The sequence below is a fragment of the Perca flavescens genome, chromosome 8 (assembly GCF_004354835.1).
Source record: "Perca flavescens isolate YP-PL-M2 chromosome 8, PFLA_1.0, whole genome shotgun sequence".
Lineage (NCBI taxonomy): Eukaryota > Metazoa > Chordata > Actinopteri > Perciformes > Percidae > Perca > Perca flavescens.
The window spans coordinates 33,503,250-33,528,091 of NC_041338.1; the positions used below are offsets into that span (position 1 = coordinate 33,503,250).

Consider the following 24,842-nt stretch of genomic DNA (forward strand, 5'->3'; position numbering starts at 1 on the left):
AGGAGGACGAACCTTATCTGACCCTGATCCTCCGATGAAAGGACCATACCAGTAGGGTTGGGCATCGTTTGGATTTTAACAACTCTGATTCCAATTCCGATTCTTCCTTTCGATTCCGGTTCTTATCGATTCCGATTCTTTGAGGGGTGGAGTTGAAATGGGTCACATGCTTATTTCACAAATAAGAGGAAACTTTCATTTTGATTAAGTGGTGGTTTGCAGTTTTACAGCTTTTTCAATGTAAAATAAAGCCACACTAGAGCGCCGCTTACTGAGCTCCAACACAACAAGCGCCTGGCCGCTTATGATTCCAATAAAGAAACGATTCTAATGGATTCGTACATTTTTGAAACGATTCCAAGTAGGAATCGGTTCTCAATGCCCAACTCTACATACCATGCAGAAATTAACAGAGCATAGCATTCAAGAGTATTTCTGATATTTAAACATAGGGATGTCAAAGATAACTGTATTTAACGGGCACAGTCGGTGGATAAAGTTACCAGATTGATGTAATCTAATTAAGCCCCCTGAATTTAATACAAAATATTTTATTTTGTATGAAGCCACCTTACACAACAAATCTACCAGGTAACATATCTAACAGGTAACAAAATAGTTTAGTCTTTAACATCCTCTTTTTTAAATTTCTTTTATTTAATGCTCTTATTGTTATTGTTATTGGAGAGCATTAGTAAGTTGGGCGTACAACCTACGGTTTTGTTCCTTCCATGACACCTGCCAAGCTATGGTACTTTTTCATTTGTTCATTTAATTTTATATTTTGTTAGACTGGTTCCTAAATGTTTCAGGTTTGACATCTTTTGTAAAGCACCTTTTCTATGAAAGTTGACAGTTTCAATAATGACAGTCACTCCAATCCACTCCTTTTATTTACCTTTACAAACACCAGCCAGAGATCTGACTGGATTCACATGTAAAATAAACTACGGACAAATACCTCTAATATCAATGTGTTAAGGGCATTGAAAGTTGTATTTTTATGTGGAAATCTGGTCTAGTTGAAAAACTAATTTACTTGATTTAAGAGTTAGATAGAGGTTTGATTTAAGAGTTTAGCAGTTAAAACATCCCTCACAGCAGATGAGTCACCACAGCTTGTCACGACTTTTTGAACTTTGATTGTCAGACTTTAAAGGTGCCCTGCCACACGTATTTCATTACTTTGTGGTGATGTCAGAAGTTCTACCATGGACTCTGTAACATTTTTTTGTGGAAAAAATGCCTTGGTTACCTTTTTTCAAGCCATTTCTAGCGTGGCATAGAAAGCCTGCAGGATGACTCGGCTCGATTTGTGCCAGTTCTCATTAATAGTCAACGAGCTAAGCTGCTTCACTTTGATTGGCCAACAGCTAGCCAATGAGAGCCCGGCTATCAGCATCCAAATACCCAGCGCAACTGGTCGAGCTCATGAATAGTAATGAGCTCAAGCAACACCACGTCAGACTGACCAGCTTTTGTTATTGGCCTGATTTCTCTGCTTATTTCTTGTTAGTGGCTAGAGCTGACACAGGAGGTAGTAGTTCATTTTCACATTCACAACATAACACAAACACATATGGACCTAACATATTTAAAAAAGTAAAAACGGTTTTGTGTAGCATGGCAACTTTAAGGTGAACGCCCCCCTCACTTCCAACTAACTTGGGGACTTTCTTGCTAAATTTAGGGACTTTTTCCAACCGTCTTAGTGACTTTATTTCTAAAAAGCAACTAGTGACAAATGTAGTGACTTCAGACCATCCGGGGAAAAGCAAGATATATTATATTTCATTTCCATGTATGCTGTTGCGAGTAATCACAGTCCACGGCTCCTCTGCCAACAGCACGCTGTCACTCTTCCTCTCGTCTTGCTCTGTGAGCAGCAGGCAGTCAGCCACCACAACCACTAAGCTTTATAGCTACTTTCATTGAAAACAAGTTGGCAAGTGGCAACACGGCCACAATCTACTTCCACTTTAATCTTTTCTGCAGGTGAAATACAGTTCTCTCTTTTGCATTTGCATTTAAAGACATGGTGCTGATTTTGTGAAATTGGCAGACCATACCTCTGCACTATTCAGATGACTTATAGCATTGTAAGTAGTTGAGCCAAAACTGCTGCTCCTCATAACGAGCCCAGAGTTGGGCAAAAAGAAGACCATTCACTGCAGCTGAAAGTGTCCCAATTCTGACTTTTATTCCCTGTTGTGTGGATATTTTCAGAGGTGTGGAGGAAGTTTAAGTCCATACCTCCTGGTTCTGATAATATCTGATGCATTAAGTTGGCAGAGCCAGTGTTTATGTAAATTCTCCTCTCCGATATGAGTTTTGAACATCAGTTTAAAACGGTGGGTCTTAAAGAATCACCCAATTCAGAGGGATTGAACACTTGATGACTGAATACTGGCAGTCCTGATACAGAACAGTTAAATTGATCAGTTTAAATAAATGTCGAGATGAATTAAAAGTTAAACTTGGAGATTTTGACTCATGAGAGAAAACCTTTTGCTTTTGGGGTGGACTGAGAGCTTTGTTGGCACACTGCTTTGCTCGTTTCATCTGGCTTTCAAGTCAAGGCTGGGCATGTGGTTACCCAGGAAACCTTTCATGGTGTGGCGTTCAGCGGCTCAAAGGCGAGGAATGAAAGAGTCGAGCGGGCACATATGTCCTGTCTCTATCTGTCTCTCCTACTCAGTATTTGGTACAGAAGAAGGAGCGGGGGTTACACAGCGATAAACACACGTGGCGAACTGTTAATTTAAAGGTCAGCGTGAAGGCTTTGCCAGAGGCTAGCTTTAATGATATTTGTTATGACCCGTAATTCCAGTAGACGGCGTGCCTTTGAATGTTTTCCCAGCCGTGCTTATTTGGTCCGCTTTGGAGTTGAGTCGTTTCCCGCTGCGAGACTTTCCTCATCTGAGTTGAAAAGCAAAGTGAAATTGCATTATTCCCTCTCTTTGGTCCCGTGTCCCTCTGATACGCTTCATTTGTTTGCACATCATCAAATCTGTATCGCATTAGAGCTTGTGCTTGTGCGTGAAAGGCAAAGGCCTCAGTTTGAAAAACACATTTACACTTGACGTTATGGAAAGAGAAAAATCTGCATATATGTGAGGTTTGCACTAAGTACTTATTTTTATATAAGTTACATTATTTACTTGAACACTGTATTTAAGTACAAATTTGAGGTTCTTGTCGTGCTACTTTATACTTCTTCTGCAGTACATTTCACAGGGAAATATAAATTTTTACTCCGGTATGTATTTACTGTCACATCACTGCCATTCACTTTACCTTGCAATTTAGGTCTTCTGCATATGCTCTTGCTTTGGAGTTTTCAATTCTTTATTCTATTCTTATTTTAGTTTTTAATATCTCTTATTTCCTTCTTTCACTTTCTCCATTTGCCTTTACTATTGCTGTCTTTGTGCTGCTGCAGCAACCGGATTTCCCCTCTGGGAATCAATAAAATGTTATCTTGTACAACTCATTTGCAACCCGTCCTCACCCAGAAGACGACCTTATAGGTCGATTGTGCAAGCAGCTCATAATGACTTATATTTGTTTCTAGGTGGCTACCACTCACTTTATAATTATCGCAAGAGAAAATAAGGTGACAAAGTATAAGGGCAGCTAAATCCGCAAAGGAGATGGTGGACGGTTTAAACAAACACAGGGCTTTCACTCAGGAGACGGGGGTTCTACGGACATTAAAGTCACGGCATTATCACAACCAGTGGGGAAACTGACTACCATCCTTATGTCTAGAAGCTTTAACAGGGTTTGGCAGTCCTTCCAGAAAAATGCTGAGTTTTTTTGTGATTGTTGCGGGCAAAAATCCTTAATTATCGGCACGTTTTCTTAAAAAATGCGATGGAATATGCGGGATATTTATGCAATTTTATGCGATGAAATTGCGGGAACTTGCAAAAATTGCGGGAACTTGCAACTTGTTTTTTATGAAAATGGAGAAAAAAAAGTGATTCCCCCAACACCCTGCTTTTTTTTTTTACTTTATGTCAAAAAATAGTTTACAGATATTCAGTCATCGCAATACGTAAACAAATAAGATACAAAAATATATACAAATAATATAATATGAAAGTAAAAATAAAAGTAATAGTCTAAACAGAGGGAAATAAAAGATACAAAAGAGACAGACTTTCAAAAATTGTTAATAATATAGACAGCAGGAGCACTTAAAGAAATGTCAGATAATATCAGATAAGATAGCTTCCTTATTGGATACCAACTTAAGAGACTCAAAGTACATGTCAAATTCAACCTCCAAGTTCACGTCGCGTAATTACGTCACTTCATAACATTTTCATGGCAACAAGGGAAAATGTCTCCTCTTGTGCAAAGTAAACGCAACATGTTTCAACTTTCTGCTAAGATATATGTGACTTTTTTACAAAAAAAATGCGGGGATTATGAAATCATGCAAGCCCTGCATATTTTGAGCGGAAATCTGCAATTTATGTGGCGAAAGTGCGGCGTATTTGAAAAAATGCGGCCCCCGCATAAATATGCAGACTTTGGCTGATTATGCATTGAATTATGCGATCGCATAATCGCGTTTTTCCAGAGGGACTGGTTTGGCTTTAGTCGTGCATTAGAAAGTACAGAAAATAACGCTAACCCACCAGACTGAAGTTAAGGATAACAGGCCTGCCTTTGTCGTAGATGGCACTGTTCCGCTCTTCTCTTCAGACCAGCCCAGTCCTCGGTGCGGTGTCAATCAGCCTAGACACTCCATTGATAGGTAATTTAACACAACTTGGTGGGGAAATGCTACTAAAAATCAGAAACACATTCTCCATTCATCGACTCCCGTCTCCCAGTCACTTCACCTCTGCTCTGCAAACTCTGCGATGCAGGCAAACCACACCCACATCAGCCTGGGGGCCAACAGGAAACGATAAAGACGTGACTTTAGTCCGTGACTCAGTGACTAACCCTAACCCTAGTTTTACGTTACTTATTTTAAGCCAATCCTTGATGTTTTACCAACACTAAATATTTTTGTTGCCTAAACTTAACTAGTTCGGTTTCACAACGTTAACTTTGTGTTTAAAAGTTTACCGTACCAAACAGCAACGCAGATTTTGGTGCCTTATTTAGATGCCACTTAGATGCCTGCGCTTCTTTCTGATGCTCCGAAAACAGACGTTAGAGGGAACTGAAACATTGCCGCACAGGAGGCAAGTCAACACTACACTTAGCAGCAGGTAACGTTAGCCTTCCGCTAGCTAGCAGCTGGATTAAACACAGTTAAAATGTTTACAGCTAAACGGTGTAAAAGTGTCTGTATTTCACTTGAGAGGACTCCAACAAAGGACTGTAGCTGCCGTTGTCTGAAAAACACAGTCATGATGTTATGTTGCTGGCCTCACAAGCCTCGTGGTGCATTCACTGTAATTGTAAAATACCCTTTTCCCATCCAGTGGTTGTTTTCACCGTTTTGTGCTCCTTTTTTTTTAGATCAACATTTTATTGGTTTATATTTTTGAACATACAGAACAGACAAATACAACTGAACAAGGTGCTCCTTTTTTAAATATATATATATCTTTCAGTTCAGGCACCGTTTAAAAGTATCGTATAATGTTGATAAGAGCATTAAAATGAGAAAAAATAATGGGACAAAAAGAAATCAAAGGACATTTAAAATAGATAAAAATGTGTGATTAATTGCGAGTTAACTATGACATTAATGCGATTAATTGCAATTAAATATTTTAATCGTTTGACAGCACTAATTTAAAGATGTTATAAAATATGATGCTTTGTTATGAATAAAACTACTGTACTGAACAATATATGTAGAGCTGAGAACAATTAGTCAGTTGACAACATATGAATGTCAACTATATTCTAAAATATGACTATTTCCTGCTTTTCCTGCTTTTAAAAATGTTGTTTTTTTTTAAATTTTGAGATTTTGCAAATGTTGCAAACAATAACGAACCGATTACCACCTGTATGTTGCTTATCAATCACTTTGTGCATTTCACTTTCACCTGCATGAAAATGTTCTAAAATGTCCCAAAGGTCCTATTCCCTGTGTATAGGGACAATAAAAAGCAGCTGCAGGAGTGTAAAACGTCTTCCGTTTGTTTACTTTAACTATTTTTGTGAAATTGCGGTGAATGTTGAGCTGCAGTAGATTTATCCCTGAGGCAGAAAGCAGAAGGTCCCAACATAAAGAAAGTAAAAGAAAAGCTAGAGGTGAAACCCATAATGTCAAATGTATTCAACAGACTGCAAATAACTTCAGTCCAAATGACAAACAATTTGACTTTTTATTCGTTTTTTGAAAGAGATGCTGAATGACGAGCTCCAGATAATGACTTTTTTTTTTTTTTTTAAATCAGTATATCTGTAGGAGTTTCAGTTCAGTGCCACAGCTTACAGCAGAGATGTTCCCTGCAGAGCTTAAAGTAAATCCTCAGGATGTTAGAAGTTGCAGGGATTTCCGTATCTGTTTCCCAGTGAATAGGAGCACTTTTTGTGTGTGTGTGTGTGTGTGTGTGTGTGTGTGTGTGTGTGTGTGTGTGTGTGTGTGTGTGTGTGTGTGTGTGTGTGTGTGTGTGTGTGTGTGTGTGTGAGTGTGTGTGTGTGCGTGTGCGCGCGCATTTCATGCAGGTTCTGTTAACTGATTATTTTCCACTTTGTCGTCCAAAGTTAATTTAATGGATTTGGGCGCAGCAGGAGAAGCCTCAGTCGCTGATTTTCCACTTTGGTTTTCCCCCATATTGGAAAAGTCTCTGCTGAAGCTAAATCTCGTTAACATCATGTTGCGTGTGTCCATCTTTACTGTTTACACATTTGTCTGCATTTATAGTTACCTCAGGAATCGCCCAATATCAATACCAGTTCTGTCTGATGATTGTTTAGTTTTTTTTTCCAGCTCGACTTTCTGTTCTTTGTCTAACCTGATAATTAGGAACCCATTTACACTGACACAATATCCAAACTGGAAGCCTGCATATACAAATCTTGCAGTCCAAACTCGTAAAATACGGCAGCTTGGTCAGACTACATGTGGCAAACTATGATGCTCCATTCCCAACTTGTAAAATACTGGCATTTGGTCAGTGGCTCTCACCGTCAGATACTGACGCAAAAGTCACCTTTTAGCGTCTGTATGGAACACACCGGGGATTGCAGCTTGAGTATTAAGAGCGACAACAGTATAGCGAGTAGTATGAAGACCAAAAATCCGCATACAGAGGCAAACAACACAGGACTTTCACCCAGGAGACCGCCGTTTCTTGTCCTGTTCTTGTCCCACGTGTGACTGAATTGTACATTTTGTAACCTCACCCAAGCCTTACTGTCCTGTTCTTGCCCCGCACGTCAGTTAAACGTATGTCCCGACCCAGAGCACCATAAAGTGGCGCCAAGAGTCCTGACCAAACCATCTAAATATGACGCCAAAGGGCTAGACGCTAAAGGAGACTCTTTGCGTCAGTAACAAAAGCCAAAGGCACCTGACCAAGGGCCTTTGACGCACTGGGAGTGAGAATGTGTTAGACGCTCCACGTACCCCTCTAGGCCGGCTGCCCTTTTATAATTGATCTAATGGCCTAATGGAGAGTGTGTTCCTTTTTTCACCGTTAGATACCGTTCACAACAATGAGTGTGGTCATCACTTTCATGGCTTCCAGAAGAATCCTGTCCTAATGGTCTCTAAGTGCATGAATTGCTGGGAACAGAAATTGTGAAAAACACTCACACTTATTATACTATATTAGTGACCACCAGCGGCTCTGCAGTACCGTTTTAGTATTTCCAGTTCTGCTACTTTGTACTCCACTACATTTATTTTATTGAGTACTTCCACCACTGCTTTAAACATTTCATCATAGAAAACTTTTGTTTTGGAGAGATACAAATCTGAAAGTGCTGGCTTTGTATTCTCATGATGAAAATCTTTGTGTGTGTGTGTATATCGGTAGAGAGTTTGTTTTGCGGCGTCGTGTTGGGAGATAAAATCCACTCACGGTTTCATTAACTTCAGGAGAGTGAAGGTCAGCCGAGTGTCCCCATCATCAAGATAAAGTTAATGTGAAATGTCTCCTTGTTCTTATGAATCTATTATTGATAAGAGTTTCCCACATGTTATTAGATAACACACAGTTGCAGCGACGGAAAGAAAGAAGGTAATTAGGCTGTGGGGGAATTGCTGTGTTGCCACGGCAACTACTGATTGTTAAGTGCGGATGTTCTTTGTTGTGTTTTTCAGCGATGATCACAGATCATACTTTATTAACAAAAGACAGAACAACCTGAGAGAATGTAAAAGAGGAGGCACGCTGAGGACTTTTATTTTGAAGGGCTGCTGTAAAGGGCAACAGCTCAACCGAAAACGGTTGAAAATACATCAGTGAGCCACACTGCTGCACTGGGTGACATGTAGTTCATTTTGACTCAGTCCCACACACACCGTCCTGCTGCCACAAATACTCACAGAGCCCCACACAAATGCACTATTTCTTTCAAGTAACGTTAAAATACGTAACTATATAATAATCTAGGGACGGGTATTGCAAATTAGCTCACACTATAAAGGCTGTTGTGTGTGGAATAGGTCTATGCTGCATACTTGTCCCTATACAAATAAACATAATAAAAAAAAAAGATTAAGGTCTTAAGTAAGAACCAATGGGCTTGGAGCTGGGAGCCGCAGACAGGAAGTCAGAAAGTATTGAGATACGGACTGAAACATTGTTTGTTTGGGTCTTTTCATGAGTTTTGTTGCCAATAAAAAAAATATAGAACAACAGAAAAATCCACAACGTAGATGTGGTCAGTGATATATGATGCAAAAACAACACATGGTTGTGTATCAACAGAGTCAGTCTTTCAGAGAATATAAATAACAAGTGTTCTTCTGAGCAGGAATCATCTCAAAGATGTTCTAAGAAAAAAAGCAAATTGTTCCTGAGGAGATTTAAATTGCTCTAAATAATCTTAATTCCCTGTTTTAATTGAAAAGAAATATGAAAAACATACAGAAACATCCTAGTCATGTCCCACATTTACCAGCTACATTACATCATTAAAGTGATGAACACATTAATGCATCCATAATCATAATCCAGTAAAAAATGATAATAATAATATTCTGAATGGGACCATTCGGCTAAATGAGTACTTTTACTTTTGGTACTTGTAACAGAGTATTTCTGCACTGTTGTTATTACTTAGTAAAATATTTGAGATCTGATTCCACCACAGAATACTTTTAATTGGTCCACAACTTTTGGTTTATGACCAAATACCTGAAAAACTAATGAAACTCTCATTCGCCTCAGCTGTACTTTGTGCTTAGTGCTAAATGCTAGTATGCTAGTATGCTAGTATGCTAGTATGCTAGCATCATAAACTAAGATGGTAATTAGGACTGTGTTAAAATAATAATCTAAGGGCGCCCGGATAGCTGAGAGCGGGCGCCCATATATCAGTCCCTCCAGAAAAATGCAATTATGCGATCGCATAATTCAATGCATAATCAGCCAAAGTCTGCATATTTATGCGGGGGCCGCGTTTTTTCAAATATGCCGCACTTTCAGCGCATAAATTGCCATGGGAACGTTATTAAGTGAGGTAATTATGCAACATGAACACCATCGAAAAGCAGGGTGTTGGGGAATCACTTTTTTTTCTCTTTTTCATCAAAGCGCAATTTTTGCAAGATCCCGCAATTTCATTGCATAAAATTGCATAAATATCCCACATGTTCCATCGCAGTTTTTAAGAAAACGTGCCGCATAATCAAGGATTTTTGCCCGCAACAATCACAAAAAAAAATTCCAGACACAATTTTTAGCCCGTAAGTGACGACTTCAAGTCACAACTCACGACTTGGTAGCGTTCCAGGGTTCAGGTTAGGCTACCTTTAACGTTAAGGTTAGCTAGCGGCTGACGTTTCTAGTTGGCGACATATTTTGGCCTTCATTTAATAAACAGAACCTCTAGTAGTACACAATTGTATGTGTATTGTTTTGATTACAATGTGCGGAATTACTTTACGTTGCGTATTTATGTCTATTTATTTCTATTTCTCACCATTAATGATCGGCGTCTGTACAGCATCAACAGGGGGTCGCCATTGTTGTTTATGTGTGTGTGACGTCAAAAACTGTAACTGGGAGAACAACCATCTGGTACGAGTTCACGGGGAGGAAGTTAGGGGTTGGACTGCCGGTCCAGGGCACTTTCACAGGGAGAAGGTTGTGAAAACAAGTTACAGGTTACCTGGAACGCAGCGTTACTCCTCAACGCAGCGGGCCCAGCGGGCTCCACTCCGACCTGCTGCCCTTTGCTGCCTGTTATTCCCCTCTCTCTCTCTCTCTCTCTCTCTCTCTCTCTCTCTCTCCCCTTTCATGTCTTCAGCTGTCCTGTCAAAATAGAGGCCAAAAATGGCCAAAAATTAATAAATAAAAAATAATAATTATCTGAGCATGTCAGTGGCAAAAACAGCACTTTAAGTGGACGAAATTGGTGATGCACATTTGCCCTACAGGGTTCCTCTGCACCCCGGTCTGCGGCTGCAGGGTCACATCGTTCTCTTGCTCAATACTGGACCGATTTCAAAGATTAGAGTACAAAGAGTAAAGGAGTACAAAAAAATGTGATGATTCACGCTCTCAGCAGCCTGACCTTCAAAACCTTCAAATATAAAATCCCAAACACCTCATTTAAGAAAGGGCCGGCAGGAGAGAGAGCTGCCCCACCTCCTATCTGATGTCCCGATGGACCTGTGTAATGACTCCGAAATCGTCTGAAATTGAAGCCGCGAGGGGGGAGAGACTGCAGACGGCCTCTCAGCTCGCTGCGGATGGTGTGATGATGACAATGGCAGCCGAGTCTTAAATTATTTTATCTCCATTCTTTTCCCCCGGATCCTCCGAGATCACCCAGAACTGATCTGAACTTGCCCAGCTCCTCCTCCTTAAACAGAGATAACTCAACATTTGTCATATTATACCGTCTTTTTACAGCTACCTGTCGCCTTCAACGCCTTTTTAAGTGTGATTAATTTGCACGACGATATATGTATTTTATTACATTCCAACACTGATTTACAGTACAAGCCAAAAGTTTGGACACACCTTCTCATTCAATGTGTTTCTTTATTTTCATGACTATTTACATTGTAAATTATCACTGAAGGCATCAAAACTATGAATGAACACATATGGAATTATGTACTTAACAAAAAAGTGTGAAATAACTGAAAACATGTCTTATATTTTAGATTCTTCAAAGTAGCCACCCTTTGCTTTTTTTGATAACTCTGCAAACCCTTGGTGTTCTCTCAATGAGCTTCATGAGGTAGTCACCTGAAATGGTTTTACCTTCACAGGTGTGCCTTGTCAGGGTTAATTAGTGGAAGTTTTTCCTTTATTAATAAAAAAGCAAAGGGTGGCTACTTTGAAGAATCTAAAATATAAGACATGTTTTCAGGTATTTCACACTTTTTTGTAGTACATAATTCCATATGTGTTCATTCATAGTTTTGATGCCTTCAGTGAGAATCTACAATGTAAATAGTCATGAAAATAAAAAGGAAACTGTACTGTATATGTTGAACTATGTGCTTGAAGTTGCATCTTCGTTTTGCAGCAAGCAAGAGAAACGCGGGCTTTGCCTGGTCTCCGTGTGATTATCCCACACGCAAGGTCAGACTTTGTGTAAAGAGTCTTGCTTCGAAATAGTTTTACCTTTTCATCTCTTTGCTGCGGTAATCTTTAAACTCGGTAGCGTCAGTTCTACCTCCCTTGACAAAAAAAAAAAAAAACACTCAAGACGGCTCTGCTGTTCAAACAATCGGGGTCAGACCAAAACAGACGCCATTATTTTCAGCTCGTTTCTTTTTTTTCCCCCCTCGAGATTCGCCCGCCACCTTCGGCCGGGGAGATGCTCCGTCTTTCGCAACTAAAAAAGAAGAAAGATAATCCACTCCAGAGCCAATTAAGTTGGAACGGCTTTACAGTGTGTGTGTGTGTGTGTTTGGCTCATCTGCAGCCTCTACTGTACCGTACTTCACTTCGTGACAGGGGCACGTAGTTCGTCTTTAAAAACCCTGACCCGGCTCTCGTTTACGCGTCCCGGGGCAACGCTGCAGGAACAATATCATATACTTCAGGTGGGTTTTATAGCGGTGTGAGACAAAGCCGAGAGTTTAATGATGTGACCAAGAGAGGAAACATCAACTTTTATAACTGGACCTTTAAGGGAGACCAGCTGATTGCTGCAGCAGGAAGCAGAACAAGTCAGAACATTAAAGTGCTCATATTATGCTTTTTGGGCTTTTTCCCCCCCTCACCTTTATGTATTATATATCTTTTTTGTGCACGGTATAGGTTTGTGTTTAGGAGCCACATCTTGTATGTTGTTTATGGTCTCATTGATATTATTTATTGATTATTATATTGTGCACTTATATTGTAGGTGGTGTGCGGTTTTTTATTGCGGTTTGAGCGGAAGTGTTAACATATTTGTTTGCTTGACCTGTTCACCTGGGGGTTTTTGGGCTTTGACAGAGAGGGGGTGAGCCTGAGAGCGAAGACTGCACTGACGCACTTATTTTGTTACTCACAAAGTAACTTTACATTTAGTAACTGCAGTGCTAGTTGTATTTTACGTGTGGAGGAATAAATCATTGCAATACAATCTCGAGCGCATCACAGTAGGGTTAGCTACCGAAACCCGGAACTGGTTCCTACACAACCGGTAGGAATTGGACCGGATCAGAACGCAAATTTCGGTTCCTCATTTTGGTTCCACTTAATGTGTCTACTGAAATATTTTCTCTCTGTTGCTCCGAAACGGACGTAAAAATATCACACTTTCTCTGTAGTCTACCCATAGCTAGCTACAGTAAATGTAGGCTACTTTTAAAAGGCCATATTTTCCCTCTGGGCTCACCAAAACGTAAAATGCTATACTGTATTGTATTGTATATTTAAATACTTTAAGACGTTAATTAAAACAACTCTATATAAGAGCCCTCCTTTGATGTCATTTTTCAGATTTTCAAGAATCTGTTTAGGAATCGGAATCGTTTTAAAAGTACCGCTTCGGCATCGGAATCGTATATATATATATATATATACCGATAGCCAACCCTGCGTCACAGTGTGTTTATTCAACTCTTAGTGTTTAGTCCCTCGCGGCACTGTTGGACTGCTTACAGCTGACACAAAGTGAAAAAGCCCAAAGTCCCCCCCAAAGGGACTTACCATCTCCAACAGAAACCACTGTTCACCAACTGCTCCAAACAGCTCTATTGTAGTCCAGCCTTTACTTCAGAGACAAACGTGGTCACTTTGTAACACACGTTATAATGCTCGCCTAGCTGCTAGCATGGCACGCCCTCATACTCTGCTTCTGACTGGCTAGTAGTCCTTACCTAGGTACTGTCAGGGCACGCCCTCATACTCCTGCTTCTGACTGGCTAGTAGTCCTTACCTAGCTACTGTCAGGGCACGCCCTCATACTCTGCTTCTGACTGGCTAGTAGTCCTTACCTAGGTACTGCACATGTGCGACTCCCAACAAAGATGGAACAGAGGTGAGATGTCTCACTCTGTAGCTAAAACAGAGAGCTCAACACACAGGGTGAAAAGAGGAGCTGCAGCAATGTGCCGTACAACAAAAATATGGTGTTTTTTGAAAATTAAACCATGTAAATCTATTCTGATATAACCTCTAAATACAATTATGAACCTGAGAATGAGCATAATATGAGAATTAGACATCATCACCTGGAAATCTCTTTCTCTGGAGCTGAAAGGTCAAACACGCTTTTAATTAACCTTTTAATATTAATAATCAGCCTTCTCCAGTGGCATAAAACTATTCAGATAATGTCTCATCAACAAACACAAACCATGTTCTATTGCCACTTTTTCTGAAGTAAAAGATTGGAATACCACTTGTACTACTTCTTCCACCATTGTAAAAATGTCATATATAACACTGTATTAGCCACATGGGCAAGTTTTCGATGGGTTTGTACTTTTACTAAAGTAGAATTATGAAAGCAGAACTTTTACTTGCAATAAACTATTTTGACATTGTTGTATTGCTACTTTTATTTAAGTGAAAGATCTTGCATCGCTGCTTACCTCAGATCGTCTTTGTACGTCACACAGGACGTGAAAGACGTCTCAAAAAGACAATGTCTTGCTTTTTAAATATTTAGTCTCTCTCTCTCTCTTTCTCACTCTCACTCTCTCAGGCGGGGTTTGCATCGCTCAGTCTCTGAAGATTCCCCGGGAGCCGAGACAAGGCGAATTTGACAAGATCGTCCTGCGTCTGCTGGAGACGCCCAACGCTCGCGCCGTCATCATGTTCGCCAACGAGGACGACATCCGGTAAACACACGCACACGCAGACTCAAGTTTGATTGTGTAAACTTTGATGCTGTAATGATTGCAGATGAGAGACCAACAGGCCGATTGGTGCAGTGTTTTGGGATACTTTCTGTCCCTTAAATTAAGTGTTATTTTCAGTTCTCAAGATATGGCCCCACTTTAAAAAAAAAAAAAAAGCATCAGTTTTCCTTTGATTCTGCTATCAAAGTGCTGATAACTCCTCTGTATCAAAAAAGAAAGTAAGGCTTTATCTCGAGACTTACCTCAACTTCGGTTTCGGGGGGGTTGGGGGGCTCAGCTTTTCTTAGACATGAATAGGGGGGGGGGGGGGCACCAAGGAAAAAAGGTTGGGAACCACTGCTTTAAAGGAACAGATACCTCTTAGAGGAGCACAACTCTGTCTTCAGAAAATGAGAGTTAAAGAAAAACTGAGCAAACAGGGGGAACTCATACATGAGCTACTGCTATCCTGATATTTAAAAAACATATTTTAAACTATATTGTAAACCCGAGTCCTTGTAAGGACTGTTGTTCTTTGACATTTGGTCCAGACTCAAATATCTCAACAACTGTAAAATGGATTGTCATGACGTTTTGTTCAGACATTCCTGGTCCTCAGAGGTTGAAGCCTACACTTTGATGATCCCTTGACTTTTACTACTTTTAATTAATTTTATAATTAAAACACACACACACACACACACACACACCCAGGATGAACTTTAATCTCTTTAGTGATCACTTTAGTTTTCCTCCATAGCACCATCATCAAGTCAAAATATGAATGTGCAGTTTGGTTTGTTATAAAATACCTGCAAAACGAATCGCTCCCGTTATGCTCGGCTGTGTTTTGTGAGAGTTTGCAAATTTGAGCATGAAAGCCGCTCCAGTAAGATGGTACACGTGATAAACAGCTTAGCATCAGCATGTTAGCATTGTCATCCTGAGCATGACTGTACACGGTGAGTCTTGTTTAAATCCTAAGTTTTATCATTTGGTCCAATAATTTTATTTGTTTTGGTATTCTTTCTTTATTATAGAATTGTTGATTTTTTTTTTTTTGAAAATAGAAACTGAAAATCATCTTCAGAAGGACACTGGCGAATGCAAACAGACTTACTGTGCGACAAACAAACAGTTTCTGTATCTGTATGTTCTTAAAGTATCTAATCGGTTCATCCTCCAGCTGTTGGGTGCAGATTAAGATAACAAGCTTCCAATTATCTGCAGTGAGCTGAGAGCCTCATACACACACACACACACACACACACACACACACACACACACACACACACTCGCACACATGCAAGTACACACATGCTATCAGTGTAGCGGCTGATGTTAATCTGCAGCTCTGAGAGAAACCTCGCTCATCTTGGGACCTCGCAGAGAAGAAAAGGAGACGCAAAAAGATGTGACGAAGCAGGCCGATCATCTCATGTTTGATCTATAATTTATTAGAATGATTTATTGACGTGTAAAGGAAAACACAGGGGGTGAGGTTGACATCTCAGTGAAATGTCTCAGAAACTATTTGATGGATTGCCAGTTTGGTTTCAGTACTAATGACATTCCCATGAGCCTCAGCTCTACTTCACTGTTTAGTGTTTAGTAGCGAATGTTAGCATGCTAACGCTCTATACTAAGATTTTGAATATGGTTCGGCTCCTTCTTTCCTTCTCCCCTTCCTTCTTTCCTTCATTACCTCATAATTCCTTCCTCTACCTCCTCGGTTCCCACTCTATCACCTTCTTTTCTTCTCCACCTCCTCTTTTCCTTCCCCTTTCTTTCTCCTTCATTACCTCGTTCCGTTATCTCCTTTCCTTCTCCACCGCCTTCTTTTCTATTCGCCTCCTTTCTTTTTGCCTCATTCTTTCCTTCCTATAGCACCTTCTTTCTGTCTCTACCTCCATCTCTATCGCCTCCCTCTCTCCTTTTTATCTTGTTTGTTTCCTTCCTCCATCTCCTTCCCTTCTCTGCCTCCTCCTTCCTTCCACTCTTTTACTTCCTTTCTTCCCTTCACTACCTCTTCCTTCCCTTCTCTATACATCCTTCTTCCTTCCTCTGTCTCCGTCTGTACCTGCTAAACGCCAGCATGTTAGCGTTTAGCTCGAGCACCGCTGTGTTTAAATAAAACACGCTGGCTGTAGAACTGTTTTCCAAACATGAACAGAAGTTCATATTTCGGGGAGTGACTCCCGGCTGTCTCACGTGTGATCCCTGACAGGCGAGTCCTGGATGCGGCGAAACGCAACAACCTGACGGGTCACTTCCTGTGGGTGGGCTCTGACAGCTGGGGCTCCAAGATCTCTCCGGTGGTTCAGCAGGAGCGCGTGGCCGAGGGCGCCATCACCATCCTCCCCAAGAGGGCGTCGGTGGACGGTGAGGCAGGAAACCATCATCATCATCATCAACCATCATCATCATCAACCATCATCATCATCAACCATCATCAGGGTTTCCCCCAGCCAACCAGAGCTAAGCCTCTGGGAATTATTGTTTAATATATATTTTAAGACATTTTAAAAACGGTTGGAAACTTAGACGTAGTATATTTTCAAATCTCCAGTTAGCTTTTAGTACTGACTTAATGAAGGCCCCTATGGAATCTGTCTTATAGGGTCCTTTCAGAGTTTTTTTGTGATTGTTGTGGTCAAAATCCTTGATTATGCGGCACGTTTTCTTAAAAACTGCGATGGAATATGCGGGATGTTTATGCAATTTTATGCGATGAAATTGCGGGAACTTGCAAAAATTGCAGTTTGATGAAAAAGAGAAAAAAAGTGATTCCCCCAACAACCTGCTTTTCGATGATGTTCACATCGCGTAATTACGTCACTTCATAACATTACCAAAATCGCTGCTCTTGTGTGAAGTAAACGCAACATTTTTCAACTTTCTGCTAAGATATATGTGATTTTTTTTTTTGCAACAGCACTGCGGGGATTATGAAATCATGCAAGCACCGCATATTTTGCGCCTAAATCTGCAATTTATGCGGCCCCGCATAAATATGCATTAAATTATGCGATCGCATAATCGCGTTTTTCTGGAGGGACTGCTTATAGCGTTTTTAAATTCTCAATTTCGCAATTCCGTCCGTGATTCTGTGATCACAGAAACTATTGGGCTCTACGTTACAGCTGCCATCAGTCTGTGACCGGCCCAAGTCGGGCCTTCGTAAAACATCGTCGTAACAGTAACATTTTTAACCTCTTCTTTCCACAGCGTTCGACCGGTACTTCAAGAGCCGCTCGCTGTCCAACAACCGCAGGAACGTCTGGTTCGCTGAGTTCTGGGAGGAGAACTTTGTCTGCAAGCTGGGGATGCACGGCAAGAGACCCGGCAGCCCCAAGAAATGCACAGGTAGGAAAAGACGGGTGGGAACAGCGGGGGCTTCATTATCCCCGAGAGGAAACTAGTGCTGTTACACAGCATCGAAAATCTCTCTACTTCCTTCTTCTCTCTACTGTCCATAACTTGTCATTCCCTCCTCTATGTCTGTCTTTCTTCCCCCTTCACCTTCTCTACTTCCTTCTTTGCATCTGTGTCTCCTCCTTTCCCTCTCTAAGTCCTTCTTTCTTTTCCTTACCTCCTCCTTCCTTCCTCTATCTCCTTCTTGCTTATTTGTTCTCTTCCTTTCCTTCTCGACCTGTTCCTTCCTTCCTCTATCCTTCTCAACTTCATCTTTTCTTCCTTTCTTTCGCTACCACCTTTTTTTTCTCTACCTTCTCCTTCCTGCTTCTACATTCTCCTTTACTTCCTCCTTTCCTTTTCCACTTCCTACCCTAGAGGAAACTAGTGCTGTTGTACAGCGGCAAAAACATCTCTATCTCCGTCTTCTCTCGACTGTCAATAACTCCTTGTTCCCTCCTCTGTGTCTGTCTTTCTTTCTCCCTTTGCTTCTCCTTCCCTTCCCTTCTTCCTTCTTTGCATCTCTTTCTCCTCTGTTCCCTCTCTAAGTCCTTATTTCCTTTTTTAACCTCCTCCTTACTTCCTCTATCCCCACCTTCCTTCTTATGTCTCCTCCTTTGCGTCTCTACTTCATCTTTTCCTCCTTTCCTTCTCTACCTCCTTCTTTCTTTCTTTCACCACCTTCTCCTTTCTCTTCTTCCTCCACTTCCCTCTCCTTCAACAGTCTCAGTTTCAATGTTCTTTAAATCCCAGTGAGGCTGATTTATTTATTTTTTATCTCGGGGCTACCAAATAAAAATGACTTGACTCAGAAAGTAAGTCATTTACTTCCAGACACCTTGAAAACTCTCTCTCTGCTTACACACACACACACACACACACACACACACACACACACACACACACACACACACACCATTAATCGTCTCCCCTGAAGCGACTGCCAAAATCACAACATGGAAATCAAATGTGTTCCTCTGTTTTTACCCTGCAGGCAAACGCCTCAGAACTCCAGAACGGTGTGATCAGGTTAACCATGTGTTCCTGACTCAGCTGTTCTGAGGCTCACTGTACGTACACACCGCCGCCGACTTGAGCTGCAAAGAAGCTCTGGACGCCCTGTCGAGGACGCTTGTCAAAAAGTCCGAGGAAGCTGTTTGACGCTTTGGCCGCTCTGACGTGGGAGCGTTCTTCGATCATGTGCAACACACGATTGAAGAAAAAGCACAAGCAGCCACTGCACGGCCAATACACTGACACTAGAAACCTTTTATAAATTACATATATAAGGACATCATTTGTATTGTTTGTTGGTCACAGCGGTGTCTGTTAGCAGTTAGCCGCTGAACCGCAGCAGAATGCAGGCAGAGCGAGCAGCCGCCAGCTGTTGACCCGTGCAGGACTTCACCGTGAGCGGACTGTTTAGAGACCATGTGACGGCACGTTAACTGGTCCCTATACGCAAACAACGTTACATCATAAATGATAGGGGAACCCAGTAACGGCGATTAGGAGATTTCCCTCCATTTTCATGGAACTAATGTCTTGGTAGGAACAAAAGTTTACATCGTATGTTTCTCCAGAATCAGCCAGCGAGAAGGACGTCTATATTCCGATTGGTTGCTGCCGTTTGCCACTGCTTGCCGCTGAACCGCGTCATAGCTCATTACCATAAAGTTGACCAAAGTTCACCTTTCTGATTGACGCTCAAAACGCTCAAAACGCCGCAGCTGAGAGAAGCCAGCTTCCATTGAAAATTAATGACTTCCGGTATCTTTAGACGCCCAAGTCGGCGGCGGTGTGGACGTACAGTCAGAGTGACTTCACTAAACGTACACAGTGTGTGGAGCTCCTGCTCTTCATAAGTTAAGAAAGTTGAAGTCGCACAAGTCGAATGGCACAAAACAGATTAAAACAAATGAGGACATTATTGATGCAATAACTAGTTTCTAATGTTTATCAGATCCTTTAAAGTCCTCATATTATGCTCATGTAATATGGTTTTACCAGAATAGGTTTATGTGGTTTAATTTTCAAAAAACACCATATTTTTGTTGTACTGCACATTGCTGCAGCTCCTCTTTTCACCCTGTGTGTTGAGCTCTCTGTTTTAGCTACAGAGTGAGACATCGCACTTCTGTTCCATCTTTGTTGGGAGTCGCACATGTGCAGTAGCTAGGTAAGGACTACTAGCCAGTCAGAAGCAGAGTATGAGGGCGTGCCCTGACAGTAGCTAGGTAAGGACTACTAGCCAGTCAGAAGCAGAGTATGAGGGCGTGCCCTGACAGTACCTAGGTAAGGACTACTAGCCAGTCAGAAGCAGAGTATGAAGGCGTGCCCTGACAGTAGCTAGGTAAGGACTACTAGCCAGTCAGAAGCAGAGTATGAGGGCGTGACCTGACAGTAGCTAGGTAAGGACTACTAGCCAGTCAGAAGCAGAGTATGAGGGCGTGCCCTGATAGTAGCTAGGTAAGGACTACTAGCCAGTCAGAAGCAGAGTATGAAGGCGTGACCTGACAGTAGCTAGGTAAGGACTACTAGCCAGTCAGAAGCAGAGTATGAGGGTGTACCATGCTAGCAGCTAGGTGAGCATTATAACGTGTGTTACAAAGTGACCACGTTTGTCTCTGAAGTAAAGGCTGGACTACAGTAGAGCTGTTTGGAGCAGTTGGTGAACAGTGCTTTCTGCCCAAAGTCCCTTTGGGGGGGACTTTGGGCTTTTTCACTTTGTAAACCTATAACGTGCACAAAAAAGATATATAACACAATAAAGGAAAGGGGAAAAACATGCCAGTAAAAAGAAAAGAAATGTTATGAATATAGCATCGTCTTGATTCCTAGATACCAGACTAGCAACTAGAATTTAAAGCAAAGATTTCTTTCTCTTGTACCCACTCTATATTCACTCATTTGATTTTAAATGTTGACGGAGCCTGAGAGAGCGTCGGCGTGTTACTCGGGGTTAACAGGGTCTGTTGTTTCTTCGGGCCGCTCCGACACTCGACCTCTCCTTCGTTTATATTCATGAGGTGGATTTCTGCCAGGCGCCGACTGCCAATTAACACGCTGGATAATCATTTTTGGGGCTCGAGCTTTAGAACCCCGCGACTCTGACATCCTACGGCCGGTAATTAATCCAGAATGCAATCACGCGGAGTGTAACAATGATGGTGAAAAAGCGTTTGTAATCACCATACGATCCAGGAGGTTAGTCGTGACTGTCAGAGGAGAGCTGCGAGCTGAACAGTGATCAGCTGGCCACACATGAACATAAGCTAGTTTGCTTCGGCCATTGGGTTGGTGTCCTCTGTATGTACTCTATGAGCCGGTCTATAAGATGCGTTTAGACCGACTTCTAACCCGTGTCAAGAAATACAGAGTCAGGACGCCCAAGCAGAGGAGCTTTATTTGTATAGCACATTTCAGCAACAAGGCAATTCAAAGTGCTTTCCATAAAACATAAACCAGGCAAAACGTTATTTTCTTTCTGCAGCCGACTGAATATTTTTGAATCCAGATGGGCATATGAGTCCTTGAGAGTTATTTTGGTTTTCACCAAACTTCTTGTTTTTTTCTTTTGGGCTTTTCCGCATTTAATGGACAGCTAGGTGAAAAGGGGGGACATGCAGTAAATTGTCACAGGTTGGACTCGAACCCTGGACCTCTGCGTATATGTGTACATGTGCGCCTGCTCTTCCCACTGGGCCAACCCGGCCACCTTCTTGGGTTTTTAAATAAGAATGTATGCCTAACTTGTAATGCAGAGATCTTAAACAGGGGGTCCGGGACCCCCAGGGGGCCCTCAGAGTTACTGCAGGGGGGCCTACACACAACAAGTTTAAAATTAAAAATGTCTTAACATGAATATTACATATTCATTTTTACTAATAATATAAACATATTATTAGTAAATATAACTCCCCACTGCTTACAGTCCTATAGGTGAGGTAGTCACTAAGGTCATCCCCAGATACAGGTAATTCCAAGGATTCACTTTGCCATATGTATGTTTAACATTAAAACATGATTTATAAAATCATGCCAACAATTCTTTTTTTTTAATAGCTTATTATTATGCACTAAAAAGGTATTTATAAAGCCTTTAGGCTGCCCTGCATGTTATTGTAGACCCAGTTTAGTATGCAACTTCATTTTATACAATAGCCTATATGTAGTAAGGGGTCCCTGCTCCGTCTCTCTTTCACTTAAGGGGTCCTTAAGTTGTCTCTGCTCAGGACAGTTTTGTACCTGTACACCTGTAAAAAAAAACAAAGGAAAACTGTTCTTCCTCTACTGTAACCTTGATTAAAGGCATTACGGATTCAGGGCTCAACGTAAAGCAGATGTTAATTTGAAGCTATTATAACTGGAACTGGATTCTTCTCTGGGATCCCGTCCAGCTCTCGCCTGCTGAGTCTCTGAGTGCTGACTGCAGAGACCCTGCGGCAGGATGTAATTCTCCCTTTCTTTGTAGAACAGGGGGGCCGGTGAGGGCCAAATCCTTTACAAACATGTCCGACACACCAAACAGGATTTGTGGAAGGTGTTGGGTAAATACAGGTGTGCGGCAGTACTGTAGAAACAGCAGAAAAAAACCGCGTCAGCCATCCGAAAATAGCTGTCAGGCCGTCCCAGCTGCTGATAGCGCTGTGAGTCTTTACTTGGGCTCGGTGGACGGCTGCTGGCAGGACGCAGCCCTCCACTGATTGGCTTAGAGACTCCAGATCTGCAGCCGAGTCATCACACAACCAGCCGAGTCAGCAGGTCACCGTCCACCTGTGTGTGTGTGTGTGTGTGTGTGTGTGTGTGTGTGTGTGTGTGTGTGTGTGTGTGTGTGTGTGTGTGTGTGTGTGTGTGTGTGTGTGTGTGTGTGTGTGTGTGTGTGTGTGTGTGTGTGTGTGTGTGTGTGTGTGTGTGTGTGTGTGTGTGTCTGTGTCTGTGTGTGTGTCTGTGTCTTTGTGTGTGTCTGTGTGTGTGTGTGTGTGTTTTTGTTTGTGTGTGCGTGTCTGCGTGCACGGGCCTGTGTTTGTGCGTGTGTGTTTGCATGATTGCGCTTGTGTGTGTGCGCATGCATGTGTGTTTGTGTGTACGTGTGTGTGTGTGTCTGTGTGTGTGTGTGCGTGTGTGCGTGTTTGTTTGTGTGTGCATGTCTGCGTGCACGGGCCTGTGTTTGTGCGTGTGTGTTTGCATGATTGCGCTTGTGTGTGCGCGCATTCATGTGTGTTTGTGTGTGTGTCTTTGTGTGTCTGTGTGTGTGTGTGTGTGTGTGTGTGTGTGTGTGTGTGTGTGTGTGCGTGTGTGCGTGTGTTTGTTTGTGTGTGCGTGTCTGCGTGCACGGGCCTGTGTTTGTGCGTGTGTTTGCATGATTGCGCTTGTGTGTGTGCGCATGCATGTGTGTTTGTGTGTACGCGTGTGTGTTTGTGTGTACGTGTGTGTGTGTGTGTGTGTGTGTGTGTTTGTGGGTGTGTGTGTGTGTGTGTGTGTGTGTGTGTGTGCGTGTGTGCGTGTGCGCCTGTCGTTGCAGCTGTTGTTCAGAGCGGTGTAAGCTCAGCAGTCTTTACCTAAAGTAAACCGAGAAATATCACAGTCTAAAAATACTCCTTTAGAAAGTAAAAGTCTGGAATGAAAATGCTACTGAAGTAAAAGCACCCTACAGAGTAAAGGGCAAAATATACTTAAAGTACTCATGCAGAATGGCTTCTTTCAAAGTGTTTTATTAGTATTAGTATTACTTTAACACTCCAGAATATACTTCAGCATATGATATATAGCTAAAATTAGCATATTGAATGCATGTTGCACAATACATGTGGCACAGTGGCAGTTCTATATATTGTTTTATTTCATCATAGGTAACATGAAATCCAAAATGTTCCCACACACCAGACTGTAAACGACGCTGGCGCATCCTCCAACTGCGGGCAGCCTTCCTTATCTCTCCCACTTGACATTTCTGCAGGTGATGTGACGTGACCTGCAGCAGCAGCAGCAGCACCCCACTCCACGGCTCGGCGCCTCTCAAAATCTGACGAAAATCTTTTAAACTGACCTTTGTCGATCTGACAGATTCAGCAACTGTATGGACTATTTCTCGCTTAAAATGTTTTCAGAAACACGTTTCGGTGAACTATTTTGGTAAAATACGAGATCGTATTCTGAACGAGCCGCCATTAAAGTCTGTTTTGAAATTCGGGGCAGCCAGACCCATGTTGCGCGATCGTCCAATCAGCTGCCATGTGTTGCGTTCGTCAAACTCATCCTGCTCGTCATTTCCAGTAGGTGAATTAACATAGGTGTCAAAAGTGGGCACTATGGCAGTAAGTGGTTAGTGCACATTAACAGTGTACTGATGTGTACTATAATACCTATCTGTGAAAGTCCTTCAAAGCCTACGGCGATATGATACGGCCGTTTCTTCATTCACATAAACTGCACAAGCGTTTTCCTTCCTCGTATCTAAACCAGAACGTCGGTCGGGTTTTGAAAATTAACAGACGCGGTTTAAAACATGTCGTAAACATTGTGTAACAGTCACAGTTTGGTTATGTACACTGTGTAGGAATTTCTCCCATCTAGCGGTGAAATTGTATTTTGCATTCAAATCAATAGTGCTCTCTAGCGCCTCGCTTTTTCAAATGCGCGTTACAACTACGGTAGCCGTTATGTACCAAGAAGCCAACATGACAACATGTCTTCCAATTTTCGCTTTTTTGGCGACGAGGATTCCCTCTCCCGTGGTTCGGCATAAGACCTACCCTTCAATAGCTACTGTTGGCCAGGCGTCCATGCTTACGCAAGGCAACGTAACCTGATTTGTACAGGTCCTATCCCCTGACCAATCGGCTATCCTAACCTTATCAACTCAAGGTGAAATGCCTAACCCCAACCAATCAAGCTGCTTCATAGGGCGGGTCTTGGCGTGGCTATGGTGGGATTCGTAATTTTGCGTCCCTCTCAGCGATTATAGTTTTTCAAAATGGCGGAACGACATGGAAGCCTCCTTGGACTTGCCTGTCCAATGTAAATACAGATA

General features: G+C 41.9%; 1 protein-coding gene across 3 annotated transcripts in view; it reads left to right on the top strand.

Annotated features, from left to right (window-relative positions):
* Positions 1–24,842, top strand: part of grm8b (glutamate receptor, metabotropic 8b) — a 157,067-nt gene that overhangs the window by 74,952 nt on the left and 57,273 nt on the right. For all 3 annotated transcript variants that reach the window (XM_028584871.1, XM_028584872.1, XM_028584873.1), the window contains 3 exons: positions 14,260–14,395; positions 16,623–16,777; positions 17,624–17,761. In XM_028584871.1, the coding sequence (XP_028440672.1) occupies positions 14,260–14,395; positions 16,623–16,777; positions 17,624–17,761 (429 nt within the window). The remainder of the gene's footprint in view (positions 1–14,259; positions 14,396–16,622; positions 16,778–17,623; positions 17,762–24,842) is intronic.